Consider the following 24,996-nt stretch of genomic DNA (forward strand, 5'->3'; position numbering starts at 1 on the left):
GAAGCTCTTATTAAGTGCCATCTTCTTTGAGACAGTGACTTGGGAACAAATGGACATGATGATAAATTACAAGGCTCTTAATCTGATAAAGTCCTTTTGAAAACACATATCCAGGGACAATTTCCGCTGGTTAGCTTGAGTAGGCATGACACAGGCAACTTAATTAGCTAGCACAATGTTAAAAGTATGTGGTTCTACAATAAATATTATCTGACGAGATAAAGAACAGTCTCAGAGAAGAGTCAAGGAGTGCTCCCTGAGCTCTGAAAAGGGACCTGTCAGTTCCAAGCCACCATCAGGAAGTCTCTGGCTTTGACACATGTGTCTGGTTGGGTTGACATGCCCTGTGTTGACAATCTTGTCTTCCATGTCTCTGACCCTGTGTAATCCTCCCACCTCCAACTTCCACCCTCCAACATCCTCCTAAAGGCTTCAACCAGCACGATGCTAGACTGAGGCTCTGGAGATAAGAGCTGGCCGAGGACCTCTGGAGAGCACCCACCCAAGTGTAAGGATGCTGGCAAACAGACAGTTCAGAGACTCTTGACACTGACTTTTCAAAACTATGCTCAGAATTGGACAGATGTCAATAAACAGGAGCAAAGAAGTGAGAAAATCCACCAAGGTCTCAGTAAAATGGGAACCATGTGCTTCCAAGATTTGAAACTACAGGCAAATAGGAAGGGATACAACAAATTATCATCGGTTATTCTGTGTGTGTGCTTTTTGAGGTCCTTGCTTTCTTAGTTTGGACTTAAAATTGGCATATTATTTTATAGCTTTTTCTTAAATTTAGTTCTCATTATCTGGTAGAATGCCAGTCTATTAATTGCTTTTTCTCTTGAAGGCAGATTACTCTGCTCAGTGTGTTCCCTATGTATTACCTCCCAGAGGTCTGGAATTTTTTGAAATTGGCAGAGGTGATATTTATAAGGTGTTAAGTTCCTTCAGGCCTGGACCGTATCTTATTCATCACCATACCCCACACCAAGCCCAGTGTTCTTGTCTTCCATGAGGTCCTCAATGAGCCTTTGCTACTTAACTGAGCATTTTCAAATCTTCACCTTGTTTTCACTCACTGTAGCTTTGTGGTAAGATTAATCTTGATTTAACTCAAGTGCTTCTGAAGGGAAGGGACAATCTGCCAAAGATTCCATTCTGCTGGCCTCATCTGGTATGACTCAATTTCAGGCTGTGAATTCTGGAACTCCAGAAAGATCCTTTTCTAAATGTCGACATCTATTCATAAGAAACAGTGTGCTAGCAATCTGCTAAGGGTCTGTTATCATCAGACAATATAGCACCAACAAGACCAATTTTTTGAGAGCACAAGTCAATCAGGATTGAAGAATGGAACCCAAACATCCTAGATTTTCAAGTTGAAGCAAAAGAATATGAATATCTAGATGTTGCAGTGAAAATAAAGGAAACTCACGGCCTTCATTCTGGTCATGGACTGTCTATCTGAAGCATCTTTCTGATACAAAGGGGTTGGCATCCTTCCTTTTATCTAATTTTCCTTCTTGGAATTGCAATATTTGGGGCTGTTCTGATATGATAGGGTATGAGCAGGCAGTTGTCTTCTAAGATCAATGTCTTATAAGAGAGAAATAGAACTGAGGCGCACAAAAGGAAAAAGGGACGTGACTCACTAGAGTAGGAGACACAGAAAGAAGTGGTCCAATCATAAAGTTAGGAACTGAGAATCTAAAATTCTTCCATGAATATAATGCTGTGTTTGTGTGTGTGTATACAAGTATGAAATACAGAGAAATGCAGTAAGAAGTATTAAGAATACAGAGGAGTGGATAAAGAGCTGTGACGGGGAAGATGGACAAAGATGGAATGTCAGGGAAAGGTGGCAATAGCTGGAGAGAAACAAGTACAAATATGGGCCTGGAAGCTAGCGGGCAGCCATGCATAGGTTCATGTAGTTGATGCCGGCAAGGATGCTACACACACCACCCTCCCCCAGCACATTCACCAACGCAGGTTGGCAGGCAGAGATATCCACATTCTATTAGAAAGCAGTCTAATAGAGTAAATCCTTATCTTGTGGGTTCAGCCTTTGGCCAGATAGTCTCTGCTCCTGCTATATAAGGGACTATCTATTTATAGATGTACAAAAAAAAAAAAATGAACAGCAATACTCCACTAGCTGTTGACTAACAGGATATCTATTTTACTGGCTCATCACCCAGTTTACACAATTCAACCATTCTGAGTACCCTGGTTTAAATCATTAGTCTAAAATAGTTTATTTTATTTTCCCTTTCCTGTTTTCTTTTAATAAAATGAAAAAAACGTAGCCATATTATTTTATGACTTCCTTTGGACTTTCTTCCCTTCCTATCCCTATGCAAACCACATCTCTCTCCTGTTATCCTCTGAGTCTCGGAATTTTCTAAAATCCTCCTTCTCCTTTCTTGCCCAGGAGTCTCCTATCACCAGCAGTTTGGGTTCCCTCCCCTCTGAAAGGTTTGGAAAAGTCAAAGAATTTCAAGGTAGAAGTTACTTCTGAGACCACGAAATTCCTCAGATAAGAAAAGAGACCCAGACGACATGAGAATCTTGTCCAAATTCATGCAGAAGGGGACCTGGATTCTAGCACTCAACATCCAGGTATGTGCTTTCTCTGCACGGCACCTGGTGGTGTGTGGCAGAGTGTTCTTCAGCTGCTGAATGGTTTACTCACATGTACACACTTGCTTACAGACGAAGTGTGGGACAAGCAATAATGCTAGGTCCCCTGAGTGGTGGTGTCAGGGTGGCGCTGGTGGGGAGTGAGCTGAGGGTCACAGGGGGACGGTTCTGCCTGGTGGTCTGTGCTCACACAGCCTGGCTCTACCCTTCACCAGGCAGGACCCTTCCAGCTCACAATGCTCCCTCTCCATGGAAGAGCCATACAACCTGCCTCCTGGTGGGGAACACTATGGTGCAGGCTCATCTACATGTCCCATGGAACAGTGCTTAGAGTCTAACGTGCTCAAGATATTCTATTACATTTTTTGGTGAAAACCGAAGTCACACATTAGTGAAGATTTAAGCTAACAGATAAACTAAAATGTTTAATTATTCTGGCTTAGGGGAAAAAACGTTTAGAATGCTTCTAAGTCTTGATTTAAAAATAAAATGCAATTTTCAGAATAGTGCCTCAGAAAGCAAGAGATAAAATGTTCCAAATATAGGTCCTGGAAGAGAATCAGACCCGCTAGTCAGGGAGAGGCTGGGCCTGGAGGAAGCTTGGGAATCTGGCTCGCTGCACAGGGCACAACCCAAAAGAAACCCTATTTTAAGTTTCTGAACATTATAAATAATGACTTAATTAATTTATGCCTCAAAATAACTGGTTTAGATTTTTCTCAGTAACTTTTAAGGAATGTGTATGTACAGACAGAAATTGAAAACAACATTTCAAAAGAAAAAGTTTGGGACATATCTCATTAATATAAATTGAGAATGAGTGACTGTCCATAATGTATTTCATTCATCTTAATAAAAACAAAAATATTTGAATGACAAGTCAAAAGGCACAAGGGTGCTAGAAACTTCACTGGACTTACAGTGGAAATGTGGAAGATGCATATATTGCTGTCCAGATTTTTAACTAGTTGATATCTACCCTGTAAGCCCATACCTAAAAAAACTGGTGCAATTACCGAGGCAAAGGCAAAGACTTTGTAAAATCAGGCACATACACTGGACACAGCCAAGAGTGAGGAGTGTAGGGTAAATGTTCTCTTGGGATGGATGTCACAGGAAAACATGGGATGCAAAGATGTACAGCCCCGGCTGGATCTACCCACCAAGCACGTCTCTCTGGCAATCATTATAGCTAAAAGGCCATTACAGAGGAGAATTTCTATGCAATATCCTCAAAGCATTTTTTGAGTGTTTGTTTTAAAAATTGACTTGGTTTTACCAGTTAGATCTTGTGGCATCCAAAAATGGCATTCCTTGTTGTGTGATGAGAGAAAACCAACTTTACCTAAGTAGTCACAACATTCCTTAAGGAACAGAATTAAAAATAATGGTTAGCTAACTGATGCTTGAGCTGAGGTGGTGCTCAGAGGCTCTTAAATCATGTACCTGCTCCTGGGCGGACTGCTGACTGGCAGGCGAGGAAAGAAGCAGGATGGCAGCTGCTGAAGGGAAGGAGCTTAACTGCAAGGCTCCCTGAATTACACCTGAGGACCCAGGCTCCCAGGACCAGAAGGACATTAGTCTTTGGGAAAGGGTCCTGTGTCTGCAGCACTCCACCAATTTTTTGCAGTGAGAAAATAGAATCTAAAGGGCACATATCTCAGGTAAATGTATGTTATGATAGATTAAAATGGCCACAAATCCTTTGCAGCTTCTCCCATCAAGAGGTGGGAATACTGTCCTACTCTTTGAATCAGGGCTCACACAGTGACTGGCTTTGACCAACAGAATATGGTGGAGGTGATGCTGTACGACTCCCAAGTCTTGGTCTCTGCAGGCTTTGCTCCTTCCTCTCTCTCTCTCTCATGTCTGCCATTGTGTGAAGAAGCCTAAGATGAAAGACCATACGGGGGGTGCTAGGCCCTTCCAGTCCTCCCAGCTGGGTTCCCAGACACGCGCGTGAGCCACCTGGGACCGCCCAGCCCCCAACAACCTGCCAGCTGACTATAGAAGAATGACCCAGTTGGTTAACACAGAGTCATGGTAAACAGTAAATCTTTGTTGTTCTAAGTTGCTACTTTTGTGGATGGCTTATTACATAATAATAAGTAATTGAAACATATGTACATTGTGTTAATGTCCACAATAAATAATATGTTGGTAAGCTATAAACTCACATCCATTGATATATTTCCCGGACTTAAAAACACCACAGAACATTGTTTTCAAAAAATACCTCCATGGAGAGGACAGGGCTTTAAATCAAAGAACCTGGGTTGAAGACTTAGACCTGCTCTGTCTCTTGTACCAGAGAACATTTATGATTTTACACAAGTTCTCTCAGCCTATTTTTGTATCTATAAATTCCTAGAATGATGATAAAAAAAAAGAACAAGGAAAGTGAAAGTGCTTTGTAAATAGCAAGCACGTTTACACAGTGAGGCTGCCATCGTTATGCTCCTGCATGATATTGAAGACTTTTTCCTCTCTGCAAAGACATTATTCAGATTACTGTATATGACATAATTTTCTGCTGTAAGCTCCTTCGGTGTGACACCATCTGTGTGCACTCACGCACACGCACACAAAGGTCTGCCAATAACCCTAAGGTGTCATGAGCTCCGTGGACAGTCCCATTTTTCCTTTTTGTCATCATGCAGTGTAAGGTGCAGAGCCACTAAACTGTCACTCCTATTCACTCTCTTCTGAAAGGTATGATGCGCTGTTGTAGAGCTCACATCATACTCCAGTGCCAACAGAAGAGGAAAGGATGAAAAGAATTGGCAAGGTGTGTAGAAACTTAAACCTAGCTGAAGAAAGGAAAAATTAAAAATGATTAAAAGGTAACTATGTCACATACAGAAATGATGTCTTAACAGGATGAAGTTCAGAAGAGAGAGAAGACTGGAAAATGGATGGGTTATTCAGGAAAAGCAGAGATGCAGCAAGCAAAGGAACAACCGGCACTTGGAAGGGCAGAGGTAGGTGGGGGAACCAGTACTTGTCAGGCATCAAAGTGCAGTGAGATATCCATGCATGGCAAGAACACCTAGAGGGGAGTGCCTATCACCTGCAAGAGCTCAATGCATGTCTGAGGAATGTATGAATAACTGAATGAATGAGTGAACTGAAAGCAGACAGTTCAACAGAAGTTCACAGGTCGAGCAAAGCCTCGCACAGAAATACGGTGGTCAGGCTTGAATGGCTAAAATGTCTCACTGGGAATGGCAATTCCGTTTGGATGGGAATGCAGAAGGGCATTTATTCTTCAGGATGAGAGGGGAAAGGTCCTCAAACTTCTTTTCTAGTTGATAGAAGTACTATAAATCCTTACTAAAAAGGATTTGTTACTTTCACCTCAGGTAAATCTCCACTGCTGAAGTTTCAGATAGCTTACCTTTGTCCTAATTGTGAATGGCTTCCCCTGCTAAATTCTCCAAGTAACCAATTTTGATCTCAAATGGCTCTATGCTCTTAATAATTGCTCTTTCTAAGTATGCTAGTAAAGGTCAAATAATCATAACATGATTTTACATATTCTAAAATGCTCTTCTTTATACCTAAACATCATGCTCTTAATGGAAGAACCTTTGACATGGATCACACACAAGAATAAAGTTACATAGTTTGTTTCTATTAAAATATTACTCCTATTACTACATGTTAGGCTCTCCTTTTATTTCCATTTTTACACGATTGTTTGGGTTATTATTTTCTTACCGAAGTATGACCTGTTTATCATCTTCCTTAATAAGTGGGAACCCACACAATATGCTAAACTGGGTTAAGCCGTAGTGTGAGCTTACTCTGCATTTGCCAATTCACTCAGCATTAATGCATACACAGAGGAAGAGAAAGAGGAAGACACAACTCCTGACCTCTAGAAACATCTGTTAGTTGGCGAGACAAGACTTTATGTAACAGTTAAATAACAAGGCAAGGAAATATACGATTATTTGGCAACAGAGAAAAGGATATGTTGGGAGTTTCTACAGAGTAGGATGATGTTGGTTAAGTACAAAAACCTTGTGGGTAAAGTGGGAATTAGCTGCAGTCCTGCAGGATGAACAGTATTAGAAAACGTGGAAGGAAGAGATAAAGGTCTCTCTTGCTTTGAGAGGTCATCTCAGCACTTGGAATGGAGAGCTTCTGCAGTGCTGAGAATGGGCCATAGCGGAGGGAGCTGGGGGAAACTGCCAAGTCTTTAAAGTTAGAATACCCAATGGCAGAAGACAACAAGAAACTAAAAATGTCCATTGTTTTTCTCTTCTTCAACATTTAAGTCATCATGGCTAAGAATGGACTTGTTCATTCATTCACTCACTCATTCATCAATAAGTAAATATAGGTTGATGTATCATGCCATGCCCTGTTCTAGGTACTAAAGGCCACAAAATACTCCCTTTCCTTGAGATCACACAGAGTAAGAGAGATTGAAAAAAATAACCAATGATTTCAATGTATTATGAAGAATGCTACAAGAGATAAATGGGAATTAAATTACAAGGGAGCAGAGGAGGGCCATCTGAGTCATCCATAGGGGCTGGAGACTGAAAACACTTCAAAGAGAAGGAAAAGTAGGCGATGCGTAAGAGTCAGCTGCAAATGCAAAGGCACAGGGCACGAGTGGATGTGGAGGGGCCTTGTCCAGGTGGGAACACAGAATGCACATGGAGATGGGGCAGGGGGATGTGGGTCACTGACCATTGACAATACAGGAAACTACAGGGCTGTGAGAACTTATTTCTTCCCTGCAAATAATTCACAGAGGGATTTTGAATGACTTCCTTCTCCACTTTTTTAGTTTCTTCATTAGTGGCCCCTTTGACCATTCTTTAGTTCTAAATGGCAAAGTCAAAATTACATCAACACAATGATAACTAGGCATCCTAAGGTTTATATTTATAAGCCTCACGGAAGCTTGGAGATAAAACGGAAGGCATCTAGTTGGACCTACTTTCCAACGTACCCTTTCTTCTAAGCATTCCTGGCAGGTGGCCATTCAGACGGAAAGAATTCTCTCCAGCTTCAGGGAGCTCAGTCTGTCTCAGGAAGCAGCCTAATTCACTGCTGTACATCATTAGTCATGAGAAATTTTTTCCCCTTAAACTCAGATTAAATGTCTTCCTGGAGCTTCTACCCATTTCACCCCCCAGCATGACTGAAAAATAGCCTACTGTGCCTCCCACATGCAGATGGTGCTGTATTATGTTTATAATAGTGAACTGAGAATTGTGCTTCTTCCTCACTTTAGGACTTGTTAATTAACAACTGGCTTAGTTTTGATTAATTAAGGTTCTCTAATACAGTGTGCCACCTTTCTTTTCATGAAGACCTTGAAGGGACATCTGTTACTCTTCATAATGCTCCATTTTTCTCCACTCCTGATTAGCAATACCTTATGTCTGCATAATAATTCACCCCTTTCCGAGCATCCTCACATAAATTATCCCATCATAATGTCATAAGAAGGGGCTGCACCACTGTTAGTATGTTATCTTCACAAAAATCTTTGTATCTGTTTTATGATAGAGTACAAAGGATTGGGCAAGTCATGTAAAATATGTCAGAGAGAATCCTTGGGTTTCTGGCAGGACAAAGGTTTGGAGATGCCAAGGGACTAATGTATTTTATGGGAAGAAAGAAGAAAAAAGCAATTACCAGAATAAACTCTGGATGTCTACTACAGATATGGGCAAATAACTCATACTTACCTTAACTATGGGCCATATATTCCCATTTTATCAAGCCCTTTGTATAATCACAACTACTCATGCGACAAACAGCGATGCTAAGTACTTTGCACTGGGACTGAGGGAGACAGAGGTTAGCAATGGAGTTAAATAAGGCACTGTTTTATGTCTGGATATTAAATGTAGAGCAAATTTGGAAGAAATGAGATCAGTTAGTCAAAATGATGATGTTTGGCCTGGGAAAGATAGAGGAGAGGTCATGGCAGGGAAGAAGGCAGGCATCTCAGTGGGGGAGACAGAACATGAACCCACGATTCTAAGCACGGTCTTTCCCAAAGCGAAGCACGAAGGGCCAGTAATACAGTGGTGCTATGAAGACTGTCAAGGACAGGGACCCTCAGGTTCAGTAGTAAGCCTAGTCTTGTTGGCCTCAGTGGATGTCCTGCTACCACAATGAAAATTAAAGCAGCTTTTCTCCCATCAAGCCAAAGAGAGATGTGTTTTTTTTCTCCAGAAAGATTATGAGAACACTGGCTCCTCTTTGCCGTAGCAAGTAACAGGTCTGGGTAGAAGTGCGACTGCAAATGTTAAGGATCCCTGAGGAGCAATTCTGTGGTGCATGTAGTGTTTCATCACATTGGACACAATGGTTAAGCACCTAGAAGATTCGCTACAGAGTTGAAATGACATGCCTACTGTGGATGGTACCTCGCTGCTTCCCTGGCTACATACATCTTTGCAAATACTGTTACCAGGCTGCAAAAGTACACAGACACTCCCATGAAGAATTTGTAAGGATTAGCTGACTTAACCTGAAGACACCTGACTTTGATCCAAGGAACCATACAGGTAAATACCAAATCCTAGTAACAAGTCAGTGATTTCTCCAGAAACAGGAGAATATTAGGTTTTGCTAATACTGGGAAAACAAACTACTTGAAACTGTGCTAATACACAAGACAGAGGAGAGAGCTTGGTAAACTGAAGACCAACCGACCTTGTTGGCAAGGTGCAGCAACCATCTGCCGTGAGTCTGACTTGAGTCTCGTAGCTGTCCAGGGGGCACACGGCCTGCTGAATGGAGGGGCACTCCACGGTGCTGCAGTCCACGCTGAACACTGAAAGGGCAAACAGAGGTTCCATTTACTGTTCCATTTCCTTGCATTTTGAATCCCAAATGAAACACTGGCTCTTGACAAATTTCTGCAGTTTCCCTCCTTCCCAGAAACCCTATCCTACCTAGTACTGGCATTTTTATTGCAATTAATGTTAGAGAACTGCAGTATGTCCCAACTTTTCTGTGCAAGGAAAGCAGACATTTAAGAGTTAAGATGAAAACACAGAGAGAGACAGAGTTAAACCAGGATGGTTACACGGATGGTGATAGTCAGCCAGAGGCATTTCTGATAGAACAGTTCAAGAGATGGATAAAGGATTGCTTTGCTTAAGGCATTTAACTAGCAGTTACAAAGAGTATAACCAAGAGTTTAAAACTTCGAAGAGGAAATCACTACAGTCCATACCTGTTCACAGACCACATCAGAATAAGGATGTTAGAAGTAATATAAAGCAAGAAACAGCTGGGACACCGCAACAAATCAAATGCAGCAAAGAAGGTGAGAAAATAGTCAAAGATGACTTAGCACATGCTATAAAGTCACCGGATGGAAAGAGGGGAACTGACAAGGGGAAACACCGGGGCTGAGAATTTCATTGTGAGTGTCTGGCATTTTGATGCACATATTTATCTAAAAATAACTTTCTGTTTTTTGTATGATGATTGTTTTTAGGTGTAATACTTTAAAGTGACAGATATATGTGAAAATGAGGTCTATGACTTCTCTGAGGGAACGCAGCAAGTAGACACAGTATCAGAATCTGGATCCCACTTCCCCGACCAAGCATGCCTTGAAAGAAAATAAAAGAAAGAAGAGAAAAAGCCACAGACCCTCCCTGAAGGCACTGCTATGTACAATGGATCATCATTGGTTCTGAATAGAAGGCCAGAAGTCAGGCTGCCAGTAGCCCAAGGTGGCTGACTGGCAGGGGACTGAGATGCCCAGCATTACCTGGAGAAGAGGTGTAGGGGTAGCGGGGCAGGGGCCTGCTCCCTTGGGGTGCAAGAGGATCAAGGCTGCTGGGACAAAGCTCGTGTGTACCTGGTTTGCACTCATAGAGGTCACAACACTCTCCCGGCTTCCCTGAGGCTTTTGACACTAGGATGTTCAGGTATCCCGGCTGACAGACTTTGCGCAGACAGCCCGCAGGGTTGCACACACAGCGGCTGGGTAAGGGGCAGCACTCCCCGGGGGGTGCATAGCCCTCGATCAGAACAGAATCTTCTGGACAACGCGGAGAGAACTGGACTTCACAGCGGGCCTTGGAGCAATCTGGCTTCTCTTCTAAATGGGAGAGAAAGAATTTAGCACATGCCTGAGGCAGCGCAGGGCCCTTTTGTCAGAAGCACCAGCAGTCCTGACGACCTATTTCCTGACTAACTGAAGAGGAGGGGAGAGAAAGAACTATGGTGGGGACCCTCCAGATCAGTTCAGCCAACCATGAAAGTCTCTGAGATCTGCACGTGACACTGGAATGTGAGGCTGCAGAGGCCTTCCCACCTTCCCCCTCACTGGTGTGGAACAATCAATGTCCAGCCCACCCACCAAAATGAAGAAAGGCAAACAGGAGGTGCCTGTGGGATTCAGAGAATCTGAAAACTGGACTCTGTCACTAACTGAAATATCTTTGCATTTAAAAGGCGTTTTAAGGGCTGCTCTTTGGAAATAGTATACATTTAAACACAAAACAGACCCACAAATTAATCAAGGCTACTTTAGGGACTGAAGACAAGGTACACAGTATTCAACATGGAAGAAATTGACCTCCAAGCTATGAATTTTGAGGAGACAAACTTACTAAGATTATATGATTCCATGATGTGGAAACTTAGCAAGATGGATTGATAATGAGCCAAATTCCCATGTAATCTCCCTAAATGACATCTGTTTCTATCTCTAGTAGAGACCCATTAAATAAATGTACCTCATTCTCCTCCTCTACTCTTATGTCCTGACCCACTGCTACACCCCAATTTTAAAGATAAATCAATCAAGCTTCTACAGCCCCAATCCATAGCTCAGTTTCTTCAAGAAACCTGTACCAACATTAGGTCCTTGAGGAAAGACTGAAGCAAACCCAAAGCATATCATCATAGATCCATGACCTTTGGTGAGAGAAGAGCTCAGAAAATGTTGGGTGAAGATGCCATGCAGTGTTGGGGTGTGTTTACCAGAAGCTCTGTGTTCCCAGAAGTAACACCCACCCAGAGCCTGGAAGCAGGGTTAGACCAAAGAGGTCACCTAGTTTACTCTTCTAAACTAAAAATTTTAGTCTGTTTTATAGATGAAGAACTTGAAGCCCAAGAGTTGAGGTGATCTGCCTAAGATCAGTGGTAAAATTTAAGCAAGAATCTAGGCCTTCTCATTTCCAGTTCACTTATCTCATTATATTACAAAAGCAGATCTACTTAAAAAACCAAGTGTTCTGTTCCTCAGGTTATTTTCCACCTTGACTGCTCTGTCTTTCCAGTCACTGTCCACTTTCCTTGTCTAACCGCTTCTTGTCTAATCAAAACATAGTGTGGGAGAGCCTTCCTACTCAGTGTTCTAGTAAAATTGGTCAAACACATTTACTGAACACCTGCTCTCCCAGCAGCCTGGGACACGCCACAGAGAGAACAGGTGTAGGTCCCTGCCCTCATACAGCTTACAGTGCAGTGTAGGGTGAACTAAAGTAAATAAGAAACATTACCAATAAGCAAACTGTATAGCAGAAGAGGATGGTAAGTGCTATGAGGAAAAAACAGAACAGAGCAAGAAGGAATCAGAGTGTATGGAAGATGTGGGGGCTTACAATATGGTCCGAGTCAGACTTGAAAGAGTGACGGGGCAGGCCCGGGATACCTGGCAGAAGAGCATTGCAGGGGAGGGAAGAGCTAACATACTCCTGCGTGTCCCAGGAAGAGCAGGGAGGCCACTGTGGCTGCAGGATTTACGGAGAATGCACATATTCTATTTTCATATTATAACCCAAGTAACAGCCTTGAGACAAGAATGTAATTAAGTAAAAAATAAGTCCACTCTTGGAAACCCATCAGTGAGGACAGAACAAATTCCGGAGCTGAGGAGGACAAAGTGAATCTTGACTGCATGGGGAATGACTGAGAGGGAATTTCTAACAAATACATTCAGTAGACGGCTTATCTGGCAAACACAAACACACTGCCTCATAATTAATAAGAGCACTATGACTTTAGTTGCAAATAGCACTTAATTTCTACTCTTGTTAATGTACTGTAATGAACTTTGTCTGTATCACGTTCTCTGTCTTACTCTGCAAAATATTTGGTATGTATAACCAAACCTTTCAAATCTATGCTTCAATAAAACATGTTTTCATTAAAAACCAGCATATTAGATCTCCCTAGTTACTCTGCTCTTTTGTGTTTTACCAGTACCAACACTGACACCTATTAATGTGTGTTTGGCAGTTCATGTCTTAAGAGACTTACTTCTTAAGAACTGCCTTTGTAATGCAAGTGGGATAAAGAAGGCTACCACAAACAGCTGCTGAACCTTCTGAAGGGATTTAAGGATGTTAAAAATGAGGGTAAATCTCATTAAATGCTTTTTCAACTTTTCTCAAAATGATAGTATCATATTAGCTTTCTCTTGAATTTATTAATGTAATTAATCAGATTTTAAACCATCCTTGTTTTCTTGGGATAACCATTCCTAGGAATCCCGCTGGATTTGGCTTCATAACACTTTAAGATTTTTAAATACACAACCTTGAGTAATAGCAGCCTGCAGCCCCCTCTTTTTCTGTGTGGTGCTGGCCTGATCAATCTTAGTTTCAGAGTTACTCTAACTTTTTTAACAAGCTGTTTATCATTTTACCTCTTTCTCTGCTGCAAAATAGTTTAGATAACATAGGAATTAATCTGTTCTTTGATGTTTTCATACAAGTCACTCTGAGACTATTTGGACTCAGTATTTTTTCTTTTAAAGGGAAAAGGGACAGATTGCTTCTTTGGTTATTAGATTATTCCTGTGTTCGACCTCTAACATACTTTACGACAAAGTATCTAGTTCATCTAGATTTTTAAGTTCATTTCAGGCTTTATTGATCACACTTTCAATGTTTTTTGTACTTCAGGTGTTCATCAGTTCTTTTATGTTCTTGAATCTCTTCCTTCTTTGTCTTTCGGATTATTTCATGGTTTTTTCCTCTAGTGTTTAAAGAGTAATGCTTATTTCACCTCTATCTCTTTTTAGAGGTGAATTGCATTGCATTTTTGTAGCAATGCAAATAATTTTAATTGTGATTTTAATACTTTAGCCAAATATTGATTTGATTCTATTCTCATTGTTTGTATGTCCTACTCCCAACATAACTCATTTCTAAATAATGAATAATTCAACTTTGATTTCCTCTTTAAAGACTTTTTAGAATGTTAATAGACTTTTTTTTCAGCTTTCCTTTTGATTTTAATTTATATTGTCTTGTTTCCAGAGAATTAGGCTATACAATTTTCTACTTCTGTTAATTTCTTGACTTTTTTTGTTTTTGCTTTTTTGGCATGCTTGTGTATGTACATGGCCTATGGCCAACTTTAAAATACATGGGTGTTGAAAACAACATGTATTCTGTTCATTGGATACAAACTGGCAAATCTATTCCATCAAGATTCTTGATTATGGCATTCATGTATCATCTATTTCTTACATGTTTTAAATCTAATTTCCAAGAAGGACCTATAAAAATCTCCCTCAATGGACTGGTAACTTCTTGTATCTCTAACAGTTTTTAACCTTAATTTTTCAAGGCTGTGTTAACTTCATGACAAGCAGACATAAGATTCAGGTCTGTTTGACTGACATGCAAAATGTAAAATGCCGCTTTCAAAGAATTTAGATTTCTAAGCTCTACATCTTTTTATTTTATAATTATTCACATTCTTCTTTCAACCCCCTTTTCATTTTTATTTTTTTCTCCTTTCAACCCCCTTTACACTTTTAACAGATTATCTAGGATGCTTAATCATGCAGCCTCCTCCTCCTCTGCGAGCCAGTTACCAGCCTGTCACTTAAACCCAATTATGGGTACCATAACATCAGGATTGGTTTTCTGGTACCTTCTTATCCTGTTTCCAAATAATTCTTCCAGTAGGTTTCATTTATTCATCTGTGTCTCTATTTCATCTCTCTTCCAGGCAGAAAATAGAGAGAAAACTATAGCCATAACCATGCATTTTCCATTTCTTAGAAGGATTTTGTGACATTACATCACAAAATTAAAATTTTTAATTTTATCCATTTGAAAAGCAGCCTCCCCTGACTCTTCCTATGGTATCTAACAAATCTATATATAATACTTGAGTTAATTAACAAGCTTTTCAGTCTGGTTGCCCTGGCAACACTTCACAACTAGCATCTTAAAAAAAAAAAACAAAACCTGCCCCAGATATAGAGACTAAAGTGACAGAATCACTTGCAACAGAGGTAATTAAGGGAAAATAAGGTGGTCTCATCATATAAATAATCTTCCAGTAAAAGGTTAGCCCTTAAAATAGTGACAGGGTCCCCCAGTATTAGAGTGATTTTACAGTAATGGAAAGTTTGTATCAATCCTAGTCTCTCTAACCTGTGTGACTGCATCTTGGCCAGCTGTAGGCCTTCTCCAGGAAAAAATGTTTTCTTTTGCTTAAACAAAGATTTCCAAGGCCAAATGCAAAACTACTTGGTGGGAAGAGAAAAATTATATTGCCAGATTCTATTTGATTTTTACAGAGTCCCACATATCTGACACTGAAGCCCCTCCTCTCAAAACCTTTTAAAAAGGTCTTAAAAAATAACAGACATGCCAACACTTATTAATGGAAAACAGGAAGCATAAAATGGACTAGTAAAGTTTAGATAGGCAACTACAAAGTCGACACTCTGAGTACTACGTCTTTTCCTGAAATCTAGAGTGATTTTCACAAACACACAGGCAGGCAGCACATGATTACTCTGGACAATCCCTGGGAGTTCCAACTAAGGACCTACATTTGGATTAGACTTGATATCACAGAATTTAGTAGGTGGAGTACAAAGTAAAGAGGGAAAGAGTCTGGGATCACTGTTTCCCCCATTCTGGTCTTTTCCCTCCTACAATTTACTGCCTTATTACGTGAAGTCCTGCAGTAGCTATGGCATCAGCCGAGGGTATCAAAGAGACCACTTGGAGATGCTGGGATGCAAACCTCCTCATGGTGTCAGTCAAGGTACTGTCTATGAAGCCCTCCCCAATACTTCTTTCACACAGTCATTCAACAGATATTTACTGAATGACTTCCACGTACCAGAGGTTGAAGGCACAGGACTTAGAGCAGGGAATAAAAGCCCATGCCTTCCTGGAGTTACAATTCCACAAGAGTTAGCCAATAAAGAGAGAGCTCCACAGCAGGTTGCCAGGCAGTGATAAATGCTTTGAGGCAGACTCAGTGATGCGGGTGTACCACAGAGCCAGGTGGCTGAGGGCAGGGCTCTCTGCGGACGTGGCGCCAGCACTGAGACCTGAATCAAAGGAGTGGAAGGCATGCCAACAGCAGGATAGGAGGGTCCCCGATGTGGGGAACAGCAAGCAGAAAGGCAGAAAGGCAAGAAGAACAAACTGACTCTCCAAGTGAAAAAATGTTAACTAGTGATTATTAAGACAAAACCTAAACCAGTATAATTCAGACATAGAAAATACCAATAAAAATCTTATAAGAAAAAAATTTAGACAGAGAATGTTACTTTTTAAAGCTTTGATTCTTAGGATCCTGCTGAAGAAATGAAAGCAATCTCTACTAACTGGATACCTTCTTTGTGCGAGGCACCATGCCTCTACTTGCCCTCACACTCCTTCACACTCCATATGAAGAGAAGATGACATCTCATCTGTACTTGGCAGATGAGGAGACAGGCACAGAGAGGGTAAGAAACTTGGCCCAGGTCACAAAGCCAGCAGCAGAGCCTCCGAAGCCACAGTCTTCCCACTCGCCCGTAAGGCCAAAAGGAAAAGAAACTTCAACTTTGCTAGTCAGCTCTCCTGGTATTTGCATGTTTAGTCAACGGCTACATCTTTGCTCAAATACAGAATGCAAAATGAATGTGCAAACATAAGGAGGGTCAGGGCCTTTGGTGCGCCCCTCATCACTTTCTAGTTAGCCATCCTCTCAATCTCATTTGCCCCTTGGCCTTACAGACACCACACGATAAAAGGAGGAGCTTTCCTGCATCTGGCATTATTTTGTTCTGAAAACTTCAATTACAAATGTAAGCCGTATATCATCCCTAGGTTTTTAAATTTAGAGACTGACTCCTTTAAAGTTACACTGTGAATTCTTTTCATTCACATTCCATGATTTTATCATAACCTTTTTTGGCAAGCTTCACGGTGAAGACTTGTTCCATACAATCATAACCCTGAGGGGAAAAAATTAGGCTTGTTGATACAGTCCCAGAAATATTTCATATTTCAGCTTGTTCAGAAACACCAGCTGTACTTTCCCAGCACTTTCTTTTACTCTGAATTTAGGATTTAACAGTGATGGAATCTACACAGACTCTTTTCTTGGTGGTTGGTTAAAGATGCCATACTAAATTGTTTTCCATCACCTAATACAGTTATTTGCATCACAGAATACAAATTAGCCAAATATAAAGAAAAAATTAAATGATCTGTAAGGCTGTCACCTGTGATGCTTCGTGGTTCTCAATGCTGGCTGTGCAGGACAATCACTTGCAAAGCTTTTAAGAAGACCCCTGTTTGCTTCCCACCTTCAGTCAATTAATTCAGAGTTATGAGGGAGAGGCCTGGGAATTAGCATGTGTTTCAATAGTTCCTTTGGTGACTCGATTGTGTGACTGGGGATGAGAATCACTTTGTTACTCCTCCAAGCAAACTGGGAACCTTTACAATAAAGTTTCCTATTGACAATAGAGCTTTGCCAAGGGCATGTTCAAACATCCTGGCAAATGGCAGCGGGCTGAATGCCAAAGCAGCCCTGAGCCCTTCGATCTCTGCCTGCCACAGAGTGGTCCAAGCTGTAGGCTGAGCCCCATGGTACCACTGCAAATCTCCCAGGCCGTCCATCTTCTCTATGCAGGATGTCACTGAATTGGGTTGAAAATGATGCTTTAGGTCAGAGCTTTGCTACTCAAAGAGTGACCCTGGGACCAGCAGCAGCATCACCTGGGGGTCTGTCCGAGTGTCAGGGACTCAGACCCTGTGCCAGACCTACTGAGCCATAACCTGCACTGTAGCAAGATTCAAAGGAGATTCAGCTGGATTGTAAAGTTTGAGACAGAAATGCTCTAGAGTGGTGGTCCTCAAACACTGGACCATGGCCCACTGCATCATCATCTCCTGGGAACTTGCTAGAAATGCAAATTCTAAGGCTGCCTCCGACAGAAACTCTGAGGGTAGGGCCCAGCAATCTGTTGAGACAAACCCTCTGGGTGATTCTCCTGCATGCTACAGTTTGAGAACCACAGTGCTAGGATAATGATTCTCAACTCTGGCAGCATATTACAATCCCCTGGAGAGCTTTAAAAATCCAGAAGCTCAGAGTACACCCCAGATCAATTAAATCAGAATTACCCAAAGTGGAAACTCTGTGTAAGTATTTTTTTAAGTCTCCCAGGTGACACCAAAGTGCAGTCAAGGTTGACCCACTGTTCTAGGTCCCCCTCCTCCTAATCCTACACACTCCCAAGGGGATTTGAAGCTGCTTCGATTCCTAAGAAATCTGAATCAGTGGGTTCTCCGGAATCTTCTTGGAAGAGGACAGAGCTTCCTGGGAGGAGTGAGAAATGCTGAGAGGTTCACAAAACCCAACTTTGGTTGTAGGTCGGGGGGTGGAGGGAATGGGAAGGTCATATTCTAGATATAGCCTGGGTGCAAAACTTTATCAGAATTTTGAGTTCAGAGACATTTTATTTCATCATCTGTTAATTCACACCAAGAAAACACATTCAATTGACTCTCGGATTTGCCACTCAATTTGTATATTCATACACAGTAGCGAATTCTCAAAATGTAACAATGAATTTGTTTTTAAAAATCTGGCAATAAAATGGTTTGGATAAACATACAAAGAACTGGAGATTGGTTTCAAAAAAGATTAGTTTTTACTAAACTATTGCCTTCTCTGAATACCTCATCCCCTTTTTGCCATAAATACAAGCCAACAAAAAAAGGAATAAAAATTACTAGAGAACAGGATGAATGACTAATGAGGAAAACTTAAATGAGCTGAATGTGTAGAGTTAGTTCAGCAACATCTTAAGAGGAATCTTCACAACAGCTTGAAAATGTCACAGAGGCATAAACATTGGAAATGAAGAACTCCCCAGGGTGGTGTTTAAACGGAAGGCAACATCCATTATAGAACACAAACAAGGCCTCTATTCTGTGAGTGATCCTGACCTTGGGTGGGTCGCTTTCCATACTTCAAGTTTTCCTCCAGTGAGGAAGGGATGATGCAGCCTGGCTGTTCCTTTGTGTAAATCATGGTATGTGTTTGAAAAAATACAGTGAAACGTCAGATTTTAAAGACATGAGGATGGAGGGTCTGGTGTTCCTCGTCTGAGGGGCTGGCACTCCAGGTCCTCTATGAATGCCCCCCAGCAGGAGGTTTCGGGAAGCCCCTCCTCTGACATCAGCTTCTAAGGGCTCCTGGTCTCCCCTCCTTTAAGGAAGACCAACCAATCACTGTTGACTTAAAGGATGAGCCAGTCCTCTTCTTACAAAACTCTAATCTTTGTTAACACTGTAGAGCTTTAGCAGGATAGTAGACAATGGGATCTCATGTGATTTTTAAAAACAAGGAATAGCAAAACCCAAGGTATTTCCAGTGATACTGTCAGTAAATTCCTGAGTCTCATAGGTGGCATATGGATTTCAAAAGTGTTTAAAAGGACCCTAATTAATATTATGTGCTGATCTGAAGTCTTCAGAGGCTCCTGAAGGTGACTGACCATAGGCGATTAAAATGATGTGCTGAGACTAAAGAGGGGGCCCTGAACAGGCCAGATGGGGGGGCCGGCAGAGTCCTGCAGAATGCTGCTGCTCCTCTGTCTCGGCTCACACTGCAGCCCCAGACAGAGAACAGCAGGTACCTAACTGTCCAGCTAGTAGTTCTCATATGAGGGTTTCCATATTCTGGAAAAAAAAATCATCTGGCTAAAAATATACAAATAGATTTCTAAAAAAATATTCTGGCCCTTTGTTTTTTTTTTCTTCCTCTTCCTTCTCTTTTATTTCTGTTTTACTGAAGATAAACTACTTGTTGATACCACTTACTTGTCATTTAACAGAGGTTACTCTTTACCTACTTTTAATCTTTCTTATATGGGAGTCAGTATAGCTACTGGTTTACTACAAAGATTTGAGAGCCAGAAAAATCCTCAAAGTTGGCTCTTCTAAAAAAATTGCTGTGTGATCTCAGAGAACTTACTGGACTTCTCTGGGTCAATTTCCTCAGGGCTGTTAGAAGAGTTAAGCAATGTAATACATACAGGAAGTAGCTCTATGCCTGGCACACTTAAGTGCCCAACAGATGAAGAGCTCTTAACCTTCATCATTAATTATTAGAAAAAGTCTAGGCTTTGAATCAGTTCTCAGAATATTTAATGTACTCGTATGTTAAACAGGGCATAATATCTATTCTGCAAGACTGTTCTGGAGATGAATATACACTCAAGTTTTATTCAAATGCTGTTCCTGTCAACTTCCATTACTTTTTAAAATTAATTCCTTTTTTAAATTTTTTTATATTTTATAAAGGCCACTTTTTAAGAGAGCAATCTCTGTCCTACCTGGAGACAGGGAAGGAAGCTGCCTTATACGGGTAGTTTTCCCTGGAGATTCTTCCCCAGTTACCTCTGAATTCAAGATATACTTTACTGATGGGCCCTGCTTACAAAAGTATCAAATGACAAGATCAGATACAATGGCAATGAAAGCCTCCCAAAACAAGCAAATAAAGCACCCCCCCCCCCCACATTTATACCTATATTCTCAAGGCCCTCCCTGATGAGAAAGTGCCTCCTCACTGCAGACCACCTCTGGTGCCAGCCCCTCAGCACAGCCTCCTCCCCTTTCCACGATTCTTTCTCTGAAGGCCTCTCCACCCTTCTGACCGTTCCTTCGGCTCCAGCTCTAACTTCCTAATCAGTGTAGCTCGGGGCCAAGCCCCTGAGAGGGCCCCACGTTTCTATGCTGTCTTTGTATTCTTTGTGTACCCACGGCGTGGACCCTCAGCCACCGCAACCGTCAGGGCACCCGGAGATACAAACATGTGAGCTGCAGCTGAGCAAAGGAACATGTTTACTTTCCGTCCTGAACTACAACTTGACCTGCAGCAAAAACAAAAATACTGCAATGTGTATTTTTCCCAGAAATGATAATTATAGTACTCCAAACATTCTTCCAACTTCAACTACGAAAATGGAAAAGGCATTTCAAAAAATAATTTATTAAATAGGCACTTATATTCTTAGTAGCCCTTACATGGAAATTCTACTTTTTTCTCTTGGTAGCCATTGAGGGGCTTGGCTCCTGGCTCAAAATCCTCTTCCAGGTGAGGTGGGCTTCAGCTGAGGTGGCTGAAGAGCCCTCCCTATTCAATGAAGTCCACGTGGGTTTATAGCACCATTCCACTCCCAAAACACCAGCAATTTAAGAGTCACAGTTTGTACCTGGGGTGATCCAAAGGCACTTTTACACATCTGGCTGATGATATGCCTGAACCAGAAGCAGGGGGCCAGAGAGGCCCCTGGTACCAAATACAGGAGTGCAGTATTGAGATTCCTCTCAGGAGCATCAGGGGAATCACAGCTTATTTCCTCTCTCTCTGAAAACAGTGCTTTCTCATCTCATGCCACACCTGGGTCTTTTCCTCTAGTCAAAGTGTTTCTGGACCCAGTGCCCCCATCAGGATACGGCCATCGTAACTACCACTCTCATGCTTTCCAGCACTCTTCAGAACCCTGGTTCTTATGGTGCATGCTAGAGGGCTTTGTAAAGCAGGGAGATGTGAACGGTGCCTCCAGAGTTGCTGGGTTGGGGCCTGAGAATGTGCATTTGTAACAGCTTCACAGGCTACTGATGCTGCTGTTCAAGTGTCATGCTTTGAGAACTGCAGCCTTAAACCATGACTGTTTATGAAAATTTTAGCCTCTTGTAAGCTGTCTCTCTTCCTCCTAGGCAAAGCTACTTCTCTCTATCTCTGTCTTTCTCTGGGTATAAGAGGATAGTGACATGCTTGATGCACCTGATGGACATGAGCAACAGGATCCCAACCAACCTCATCCTCTTCTGTATTACATAGTAACCCACATGGAGCTACCAAATCAGACCTGAGATAAATTCAGAGAGGAGCTCCATGGAGAGAGCAGACAAACTGCTCAGGCCTATAGGTCAGATGGCTGCTGCCCAAGTGTGTTTAGTGTTGGGGCTGCTCCACATTTCAGGGATACAGCATATTTCCAAATACTTTCAAATAAAGATATAATGATTCCATGAGTAAGTCTAACCAGAATGAATCAAAGGGGACAAAGTAGTTTATGATGAATCAACTCTCACAAATTCACACTCCAATCATTAGGAAACTGATGATTTGGAATAAGAACATCATGAAATTTAACATTATGTGCGTTATGGGCACTGGCTCCATAAAGTTGGTAGGGACCCAAGTTCCTTTTACATTTTTGCTCTTCAATAGTCTTCCATCCAGTGGGATGAAAGAAAACTTAAGGTGAGGGCACAATTCTAAACAGCATAATGTGAAAAGTTACACTATTGCTTCTGCTCGCTTCCTTTGGCTTGAAATAGTCACATGGCCACACCTGCCTGCAAGGGAGTCTGGGAAACATAGTCTTTATATTGTGTGGCCATACCTTTAGCTAAAATTTTATATCTATGGAAGAAGAGAATGGACACATGGACTGCGAGGCTAGAAACCTCTAAAACAAGTTTTGAAATAAAATAAACTGTATAAACAGGGTAAGTAATTGTCCTTTAAAAAATGAAAGTAAATAAAGCATTCTGAAGAATCACTTGAGAAGCACTCAAATAAGCAATACATATTTTGTTCTAAAGATCTACATCAATGTGTTACAACTACCCAGAAAATTCTTATTTATTCATCAAGTCCACCAATATTTAATTATCAATTACCATGTCAGAGACACTGTAATAAGTCACATATTTTGATAAAAGCAAGAATACACAGAGAAAACCCTAGTCATTACTGAGTCTAGATTTTCCATACATATGAACTTTAAGCCTAGGCTTGTTTTGAACTGCCTATAACTCAGAATTTTCAACCAATCAACCTAATTCTTCCCACGATTAAGGTAGGAAAAGAAGATGGATTAGAGATTTGAAGGTTTAATTACAAGAGAGTAGAGGTTGTTCTTGCATAAAAATATGGGAATGTTTCTATCTACAGGACTTGTCAAAAGAGAAAAGTTTTCTTAGCCAGAAATTCTTAGATGTAAGTGGAGAAAAATGTGGCCTAGAGAAGCCAAAAGACTTGCCCAAGCATTAACTCAATGAAAGGTGAGGCAGGTCAGATGCCAGGTCTTCTGGGGAATTCTACACCAGTCCCACCAAGACACACACACAGCCATCACCCTAACCTTTCCTTCGGTCTGTAGTCTGCATCTTTCCCTGATTAACTATTCATCTTTTCCATAATAGTTAAAATTGCTTAGAATCTAGCTTACAAATTTTATTACAAAGCGCTTTTATCATGGAATGTGCTAAATATACAAACCAAACTGAAACAAAAGTAACCCTTTATAAGTGGAGTGCTTAAGAAAGGTCAGAAGAGCAACCTCTGGTCACAGGGTAGCTGTGGCGCTGTCCACCACCCAGGTGCTGATGGGTTACATACCCACACAGGCAGAGCCTTGTCCTCTGAGACACAAATAACAAATACGCTGGGAATAGGGGGAATGGCAGGCCTACCTAGATGGAGTACAAAGACAACCTGTGTGCATACCAAGGGACATGGGACTGGGGACCAGGAGGGAGACAGCTCCCATGTGGAACACCCTAGGGCCTCACACCAGAGGGTTTCTCATCACAGCCTAATATCCAGGAAGTTTAACCCCCTGACAATTTCCTTCAGTCCATTCAGAAGACAAAGTCCAGGCAGAGAAAAGCAGAAACTCTAAGACACAAGGAGTTGGTAATACTAGACAGGGTCTCAAAGATGGTAGAAAGCCTTACATGGAAGCTGGGTATCTGCTTCCAGGACCTTGGCTTGTAGTTTCAACCTCTGAAAGCCCTTCTGTCTGTAAAACCCATTCCTGCTGCCATAGCTTCCTCACATTTTGCATTTCTCCTTGGTTTTGTAGCAGGCTTGACTTATATGGACTTCTGTACTTAGTACTTAGTGATGGCTGAAATCCTTCTGATATGCATAACCAAAGATATTCCCAAATACTGAGTACATGCTTTTGCCTGCCCAGTCTTGTCAGGGTACTCTGGATCCCATGTTCAGCAAATGAGAGAGCCATCTTTATCTATCCCTTCTGCATTTCCCCCTCTTCCTTTTACTACTTTCCTATTGTGAAGCCAGAGCTATCCACATCCTCAGGAAAGCTGCTTTTCAAAATTCAGAGTTTGTGTTAATACTACCTTTTGTTCATGTTATAACTGAGAGTATAAAAACTTGCCATGGAAGGGAGAAAGGTTGGATATGTACAAGAGGGAGAGGTAATCTTCTCCTTCAGTGATACTGAGAATTTTTGGGTTGGCTCTACGTAAATTTCTATTCTCAGCACTCTTTAACAATAGATCAAGAAGCCGCTCTTTCTCCCTGACTTATTCCCAGTCTCAGAATTGCAAGATCTAAGGCAATTATTGCCCCAATTTCAGGTTCTACTTGGAGATACCACTTTTTCATCACTCTCCTTATTCAAAATTTGTTCCTAGGAAGAGAAAATCTGATCAGCCCCAGATATGCTTTTTAAAAACACAGTGTTTGATACAAGTGGCTACTAACAGATGCTAGGAATTTTACCTTATCTTAAAGCCTGAAACAGGAGACATCTCACCTGACCTGCAAGATTAATGGTGTAATTTAAAAAGGCTATCCAGTCACACATCAATACTGGCCTCCTATAAAAAAAGGGAGAGAAATATAGTAGACTCAGGATTTACTCAAGAGAGAATTCCCACTGTCTTTGCAAACACTCTAATTTCCTGCATTATGTCATTGGTAATACTTGTCCCAGAAAGTGTAATTTTACACTGGTCTGTATACTCTAACTGAGGTATTTCTAGGAATGCCTCTCCCTTGTTTTATATCATGCATTTCAGAGATTCAGTCTACTACTAACTATGGCATACCATCTTTTTAATTTGTCCCAGATTTTTGCTGTCTGGTAAAGAACCTAGGACCTCCTTGCTCTTCTTTATTCTTATCACCAGTCCTAGAAGCTGGCTTTCTTCTAAAGAAAAAAGTTTTGACCAGTTCATGACTTCCTACACGTGTGCTAATGAGCTGAAAACAACTGGGCAATTGGCTTGTCACCAGCTAAGTGATTTGCTCCTG

The 24,996-nt window shown here is 41.4% G+C and overlaps 1 protein-coding gene across 5 annotated transcripts in view; it reads right to left on the reverse strand.

Annotated features, from left to right (window-relative positions):
* CRIM1 (cysteine rich transmembrane BMP regulator 1) overlaps nt 1-24,996 on the reverse strand; it is a 191,626-nt gene that overhangs the window by 101,620 nt on the left and 65,010 nt on the right. For 4 of the 5 annotated variants that reach the window (XM_073214387.1, XM_073214394.1, XM_073214400.1 and 1 more), the window contains 2 exons: nt 10,496-10,738; nt 9,334-9,454 (listed from right to left, as the gene is read on the reverse strand). In XM_073214387.1, coding sequence (XP_073070488.1) covers nt 9,334-9,454; nt 10,496-10,738 — 364 coding nt within the window. The remainder of the gene's footprint in view (nt 1-9,333; nt 9,455-10,495; nt 10,739-24,996) is intronic. The other variant, XM_073214406.1, reaches the window with a different exon arrangement.

Source organism: Manis javanica, chromosome 1 (assembly GCF_040802235.1).
Source record: "Manis javanica isolate MJ-LG chromosome 1, MJ_LKY, whole genome shotgun sequence".
Taxonomy (NCBI): domain Eukaryota; kingdom Metazoa; phylum Chordata; class Mammalia; order Pholidota; family Manidae; genus Manis; species Manis javanica.